At 54.4% G+C, this 7,379-nt stretch overlaps 2 protein-coding genes across 2 annotated transcripts in view; one reads left to right on the top strand and one right to left on the bottom strand.

Moving 5' to 3' along the window:
* Positions 1-3,880, top strand: MIEF2 (mitochondrial elongation factor 2; the record flags this gene model as incomplete). Its single annotated transcript, XM_029957818.1, has 3 exons — positions 1-129; positions 593-770; positions 1,517-3,880. Coding segments are annotated over 3 exons (1,356 nt in total), but the record flags the coding sequence as incomplete, so codon positions are not given.
* A 1,071-nt stretch (positions 3,881-4,951) lies between these two features.
* TOP3A (DNA topoisomerase III alpha) overlaps positions 4,952-7,379 on the bottom strand; it is a 9,918-nt gene continuing 7,490 nt past the window's right edge. The window contains exons 18-19 of the mRNA XM_029957817.1: positions 7,256-7,377; positions 4,952-5,849 (exon numbers count right to left, since the gene is read on the bottom strand). Of these exons, the coding sequence (XP_029813677.1) occupies positions 5,671-5,849; positions 7,256-7,377 (301 nt within the window). The 3' untranslated portion in view covers positions 4,952-5,670. The remainder of the gene's footprint in view (positions 5,850-7,255; positions 7,378-7,379) is intronic.

Raw genomic sequence — 7,379 nt, 5'->3', positions numbered from 1 at the left:
CACGGCGGGCTGGGCGGTCTCATCGACGGGCTGGGCAGCGTGTTCGATGTGCTGCTGGCCAACGCCAGGCTGGTGCTGGGCGTGAGCGGCGCGGCCGTGCTGGCCATCGCCACGCTGGCCGTCAAGAGGGTAAGGCTGGCACCCACGGGAGCAGGGTCAGGATTGCTGCCTGGGTCTCCACTGTGGTGGGGAAAGATGTGCCACAAACCTGGCTGGCTGCTCCCGAGCTGGTCCCTTGCATTTGGCACAAACGCCCACCGGTGCTGGCAGCGGTGCTGTGGGCATGGAGCTGCCCATTCCCACCGTGAACAGCCCCATGCTCCATTTGCCTGGAGCAGCATGCACCTGGGATACAGTATCCCATCCAGAAAGGCACCTGGGGTTTAAGGCATATTTGGGCACTTGTTTTCCACTTAAAATCCACGGGAAGAAGATGTGCACTTTTGTGGCCCCCCAAACTGAGTGTTTTTCCAAGTGGAAGCCTCACATGGGGCTGTGTCCCCCCTTGTGTGCACCAGAGGGGCTGTTGTCACCTGTAATTCAGGGGAAACAAAGATAACGACTTATCCTTGTGGGTTTTCCTTCTCTCCAGCTGATTGACCGAGCCACCAGCCCTCGGGATGAAGGTGATCCCAAAGCTGAGCAGAAGACCCTGGAGGAGACCTGGCAGGACTTGGCCTTGATCAAGACTACACCAAAGCCCCCCAAGAAGCAGAGAAGGGAAGACCTCAGCGAGCCCCTGCTCTCCCCAGCTCAGCCGCTGGTGCCAGGTGAGGCTCAGGGTGTCCAGCTGGGAAGATCACCTTGCTGTGCTCTGGGCTGGCTGTGCCCTGCTCCACCACTCTGGGAGCTCTGTGTTATTTTTAGCTCGGTGTCCGGGAAGCAGACCCGATGGAGCCTGCCCTCCTGGGAGGCTCCTGAGCCATGGCCCCTTTTTAGGCAATGCCTGTGGAGACAGGAGCTCTGATAACACCCTGGGTGTCCTGGCCAGTGCAGCACGGCGGGGGCTGGCGGGGTTTGTCTCCTCTGGAGTGGTGTTGGCTGCCCTCATTTTCTGGGTCAGCTCTGCCTGCAGGAAGGTGCACTTGGGAGCTGCTGCAGACAAAGGCTGCCTTGTCCAGCTGCCTACAGAGACGGCATTTTTCCAAGTGGGAAAGTGGCCTGGCTCGGTGCAGGGCAGGTCCTGAGATACTGGACCTGGGGCAGGATCATTTGCAGGACTCTCATGAGGGGCAGCACTGATCTCTTCACTCTGGTGACCAGTAACAGGACCCGAGGGAATGGCTGGAGCTATGTCAGGGGAGGTTTAGGATATTAGGAAAAGTTTCTTCCCCCAGAGGGTGATGGGGCACTGAACAGGCTCCCCAGGGCCCTGGGGCTGACAGAGCTCAAGGAGCGTTTGGGCAACACTCTCAGGGACATGGTGGGATGAGCATCCTTGGCTGCAGCAGAAGCTGCTGCTGTGGGTTACAGATGATCTGCCCAGAGCTGTGACTTCTCCCTTCCCTTCTCACAGATCCCAGGGCATGCTCTGCCTCTGTGGGGGCTCCTCGGGTGAAGTCCAGCCCTCTGCGCTGCCTCACGCTGCAGGAGAAGCTCCTCTCACACCACAGCAGCCGTCTGGCCGTGCCCGAGATCCAGGTGTCCCTCGTCCCTCAGCTGGCCAGGAGCATCAGCACCCAACTGCAGAACTTCCTGCGGAGCAAGTGCCCAGAGCTGCCCTTCGGCCGCCTCTTCCTCAGCGGAGCCCTCCTGGACGGCCTGGAGGTCCTGGCAGCCGACCACATCCACCTCATGCTGCCCGTGGTCCTCGACGCCGGGCTCTGGAGCCTCATCCCGGGAGAGGACACCGTGGTGAGGAACCCCCAGTACTGGATGATCAAGAGGGTCGATCTGGGGTATTTCCCCCGTGGGTGCAGCCCCTGGGACAGGTTTATGGTGGGCCGGTACCTCTCCTCCAACGTGCTCAATGAGACCCTCCACAAGATGCTGGTGGCCTCCATCAACTGGCCTGCCATCGGCGGCCTGCTGGGATGTGTCATCCACCCCGTCGTGGCCTCCCGGGAGCTGAAGCTGGAGGTCAAACATGATCAGGTCGAGCTGAGCATCACCCTCTTCCCAGTGGTGGAAATGGAGGACAAGGTTCTTCTGGCTGTTCCTCCTGAGGGACTGGTGGAAAACCTCTGGCTCGAGAGCTTTTACAGGGCAGAGGTCTCGAAGGTGAAGGAGCTGGATGCCGGCGACTCCGGGGCTCGGCAGCGCTGCCTCCGCATCCTGAACGGTGTCTGCAGGAGCCACCCCACCCTGCACAAACTGGGGGGCAGCCCCGTGACCCACGTCATCCTGCACCTCAGTGACTCCGGCTCCGACTGGGCAGAGGGAAGCCTGGCTGACAGGTTCCAGCAGGTGCTCGAGGAGCTGGTGGCCTACCTGGAGAAAGGGGTCCTGCCTTCCTATTTCAACCCCAAAATCAACCTGTTCTCCGGGCTGTTGGAAGAGGAAATCGATGAGATGGGCTTTGTGCTCTACAGGGCCATGTCTGAGCCGGAGCTCCTGCTGGAGTGACCAGTGCGTCGGGAGCTCCCGGATGTGGGATGTTCCTCACCCGCCTGCTGATCCCTGCTGTGAGGGCTGCCATGCTTCTAGTTGACTAGTCAGTAAGAGGCAAAGTTCTTGCACTTTATGAGGAAAAAAATAAAAATGGTTCCTGTGTGAATAAAACGGGCCTGAGCAGAGGTGGGTGTTGGCAGAAGGAGCCTTTGGCTGGGAGGCTCTGCCAAACCCGGGGCGAGGGCAGCCCAAACCTGGAGTACCCACAGGTGAGTCCCGTGTGCTGGGAGCCAAGGGAAGCATGTTTACTCTCTGGTTCCCAGTGTCCTCTGCCTCTCCCAGCTCTCAGGCTCCCCTTGTGCTCCCAGACCAGCTGGAGCTGGAGAGCAGCTCCTTCCTGCTGCTGTGTCCTGCAGGCCCCTCAGGTGCAGCGCCCTGGGTGGGTCCTTTCACCAGCACTTGGTCTTACTGTGCCAGCACTTGGGACAGGGTGGCAGAGCCTCACCTGCCTGTAGGATATTGCCAATCCAAAATATGCCCTATGGATGACCTGGGTGGTTGTCTGGGCACTGGGTGGTACGGCCATAGCAAATGGGGCTGGGGGTTTATTCCTTGGAAACCCTTTCAGCTGCCAAAAGGAGCGAGCTCAGCTCTACCTCTTTGTTCCCCCCGAGGAAGGGGTTTGCTTCCAGCACAGAGCTGGGGCTTCATGGCTCTTTTCCCACGCAGTGTTTTGCTGGAAGATGTCCTGAAAAAGAGCTGCTGGCTCTGGGGAGGCTCCTGGTGTCAGTCCCTTGGAGGCTGCAGCAGGGCTGTGTCCCCTCCCCGGTGGGCACAGTGTCACTTCCAGTCTGTCTGGTCACCTTTTCACACATGTATTGCTGCTGTCTTGAGGTCCTTTTTCCCTGGAGCCCCACGATATGGGGTGGAGAAGCAGGGCAGGAATGATGCTGTAAGCAGAGTGCTTGCAAGAACTGAAGTGGTTTATGCTTTTTATTAAGAAAATATGTTTTGTTTGGGTATTTTGTTGGGGTTTTTTGGTTTTCTTTTTGAGTGGCTGCTAGTAGGGTTTGGTCTGGCTCTAGTCCCAGGGCAAAGGAATTTATTCTTATATTTAATGGGAGGAGCTGGCTTTGCACAAGGGTGGAGCTGGAGAAATCCTGTGGACTTCAGCGTGAGCGGCTGTTGTGGTTTAATTTTCTTTATAACTATCATCTTGTTTATGGGAGGAAAAAAACCTGCTTTTCCTCCCTGTCTGACGATTACTTTGTTCCTCCAAACCACTTCCCAGGTGTTAGTGATGAGAATAAACCTTCCCTGTGCACACTGGTGTCAGCTCTGGTTTGTCTCCTTTCCCGTGGTAAGGGCTGAAGTGATTCCTTGGCTGTGGTGACCTTCCCAGGAACCACCCAGGGCGTCCCCTCGCTGTGTGGAGAGCTTGGTGCTGGTCAAATCCCCTCCTGCAAGGTTTTCCTCCTCCTCTTCCAAACCCCTGGACCCCCAGAGTGCCTGGCTGCAGAGTGTGAGCTGTCTGGATGCTGAGCTAGTACCACTTTCCCAGGGCTCGGCTGAGCATTGGCCAGGGTTAGACCAGTAAAACTGGACCTGGCTGATGCCACCAGCGAGGTTTAACCTGCTCCCTGGGTCCTGCACAAGTGCTTCCCACTGCTGTTGCCATTCCAAGGTGGTTGCTGCTGTGCTTTATCACATTCCAAAGCTTCGTAATCCTGTTATTTTAGCCCACGGGTCTGTATTTTTAGGGCACAGCTGTTAGTGGTGGGAGTGAGGGGTTCAGGGAAATGCATCCTAAGTTCTCCTGAGTAACTCCATGGATTTAGGCCTGGTAGCAATGAGCTGCTGCAGGGTTTAAGGCTCTCTTGTCTCATGCAGACCTTCAAGTGAACCTGTGCTGGTGTGGTCTCTGCTGCCCTCCAGGTGCTCCAGCCTCCTGCCCACCCCATGTGCTGCCAGTTCCCAAAGGATTGACCCTGGGAACTGCTGTGTGCCCAGGTCCTGAGCAGGATCCTGAGCAGCAGAGCACACAGGAATCCTGCAGATCTCCTTCCTTTGATGTGCAGAGGAAGCCCCGACAGCGAGGGAAGAGACATCCTGGCTTCCCAGGGAGTTCAGCCTGAACTCCGAGCAGGAAAACAGAGCCTCCCTTCAGCTCAGCCAGCTCTGCCTGTCCTGGGGCAGCAGCACAGCAGCAGATGCAGCTGGTGAGATAAAACAACTTTTCCTACCCCTCTGCAGTTCTCTTCTAAATTACTGCAGGGAGTGTCTGCCAAGAAAGCTCCTGTATTGTTCCAGTGAGTGGAAAGAGCAAGATTTGGGTGGATGCTTTTGCAGTAAAAGCTTCACTGTTTTAAGTAGGAAGAAATAACAAGGCCAAGTTCAGGTGTCACCACAGGAAATTTAAAAATTAAATAGTATTTTAATAAGAAACTTGTTTGACAAAAATAGTTTTCATCAGCTAGCAGCATCACAAAGGCATGTCTCAAAGTTTGAGGAAGAACTCCCTTTCAAATCCAGTGAACATCTAAAATGAAGGCTTTTCCTGAGCACTGCAGCTGAGCTTCCCTCAGGACAAGCACCTGGCCCTCCTTCACTGGCAGGGACAGCCCCAGGTAAGGGTAACAGAAAAGGGGAATGGTGCTCTGGTAACATCAACTTAGAGGGGAACTTAAATTCCACACTGTGGAAAGCCAGGGACTGAGCAGAGCTCAGCAGCCCTGGTGTCTGTCCTCATGGCCCCAGTCCAGCTCTTCCTTGTGGAAATGCTGGTACAACCACCGGGATGGTGCAGGGGGGATGATTCAGCACAGTCCTCTCTGCAGAATCAGCATCCAAGTGCTTCCTTGAAATGTTTAGACTATCCCAATCTGCTCAGCAGAAGAGCAGCTGAAAACAAAAGCTGACACTGGTAGTAGAACCACTTTTCCAAGCTGGTGGAACCCTTGCTGTAATGGATGGCATCCCTTGGCAGGAGCAGCCTGCAACCAGCTCTTCCAAAAAACACTCAAGGGACTTGTTTCCAGACTCCAGTTCCCTGTGGCAGTAGATGCTCCTGTAGGAGCTCACAACCCTGGTCCTTTCAGGCTCTCAGGGGTCCATCCCAGCTCAGTGGTTCTGAGGGCAGTTTTTCCTATTGTGCCCAGGCTGGTGGCAAATGCTACAGGTCCGTGGTTTCTTGGCAGTGGATCCTGAGGAGAAACTGCCTGGTCTCTTGGCTTTGCTTCCCAACCCTCTTGAGTATTCACTGCTGCCAAAGTTGTTCAAAGAGACATCTCCAGAAGGACCTAGAGAGAAATGACTTGAATTTAAGCATCTTTGAAAATATAAGTAGGTGAGAAACAGAAGGTAAGTTCAAAATAGCAGGATTCTCAGATTATTCCTGAACCTGCACTTGCTTCAGACTTGTTTGAACAGTTAAATGTAACCCATTTGTCTTGCAGCATTAGAGACATGTGGGAACAGAACAGGGGAAGCTGCTCTGGTCTACAGCTAAAGCAGAAACAAAACATGCCAGAGGAAAACCTGAGATTTAAGTAGTTTTGAAAACTTGATTCTACCCCTTTAGGCCCACATTTCTAAGGAGGAGGAGGTCAGTGCTGAAGATCCCTCAAAGACCACATCTCCCCTTCTGTACTTGGTTACTGTCCCTTTGTCAGTGCTCTCTCTTTTGCATCCTCATTTTGTCATTATTTTTGTTTTCAGCATCTTCTCACACTCGGTTTGATCTCTGATCAAAGCTCCAGAATGACTTGGCCTTTCCCTACACTCCTAAACTAGGGCAGAGGGAGCAGCAGAGTTTCCCTGGCATGCCAGGGTGGGGTTTAAGATCTCCAGAAGTGGTGCCACTGCTTCGACTCTGCACCAAGTCGGTAACAGCTCTCACACAGCTGAGCACTGTAATTTGGGAGGACAAATTCCCAATCAGACTGTTGGAAAGAGTCCTGGGCTTTATCCAATGAGTCATGGACAGACAGATGGTCAAGTTCACTGCACACAGAAGCCAAGCATCCTGCTCAGAGATCAGATGTGTGCTGTGAGGATGTATCCTGCCAGCACTTGGAGAGGTAAGCCAGACTTTGTTGTTAAAAGCAACATTTGCTATAAAGCTGCTGACAGATGTTCTGAAGACAAACCTGACACCTTAAATATATGAAGTGCCACAAGAGCTGTGCAGCACAAGCATGTGTGAGAGGTATGTTCAGTTTACAGAATCCCAGAATAGCTGCAGTTGGAAGGGACCTCTGGAGATCATCCAACCCTCCTGTCAAGGCAGGGTCACCTAGAGCAGGTGACACAGGGATATGTCCAGGTGGGTTTGGAATGTCTGCAGAGAGGGAGACCCCATACCCTCCCTGGGCAGCTGTTCCAGTGCTCTGCCACCCTCAATGTAAAATCACCTTGAGGTAAAACTTTTTGTGTTTTAGTTTATGGCCATTGCTCCTTGTCCTGTTGCTGGGCACCACCAAAAAAAGTCTGGCACCATCCTCTTGGCACCTGCCTTTGAGATATCTATATGCATTAATGAGACCCTCTCTGTCTTCTTCAGACTAACCAGGCCCAGCTCCCGCAGTCTCTCCTCATCAGAGAGCTGCTCCAGACTCCTCATCATTTTCCTGGCTTCTGCTGGACCCTCTCCAGCAGCTTAAGAACATCCCCCAGCCTTTGTGTCCCACCCCAAGCCCGGCCTTACCTGGTGCCACGTTCTCATCTGCCCACTGGAAGAAGCCGCACTGCTGCTCCCGGGGCTTGGGGCAGGTGTGGAACTGCCTGCCCTTGTTGGGCCCGTCCTTCTGCACGGTGCGTGTCACGGCCGG

This window comes from Manacus vitellinus, unplaced genomic scaffold (genome assembly GCF_001715985.3).
Source record: "Manacus vitellinus isolate BGI_N305 unplaced genomic scaffold, ASM171598v3 scaffold_12_pilon, whole genome shotgun sequence".
Classification (NCBI taxonomy): domain Eukaryota; kingdom Metazoa; phylum Chordata; class Aves; order Passeriformes; family Pipridae; genus Manacus; species Manacus vitellinus.
The sequence above is the reverse complement of the archived record's forward strand: the minus strand, read 5'-3'. Positions and strand labels throughout refer to the sequence as shown.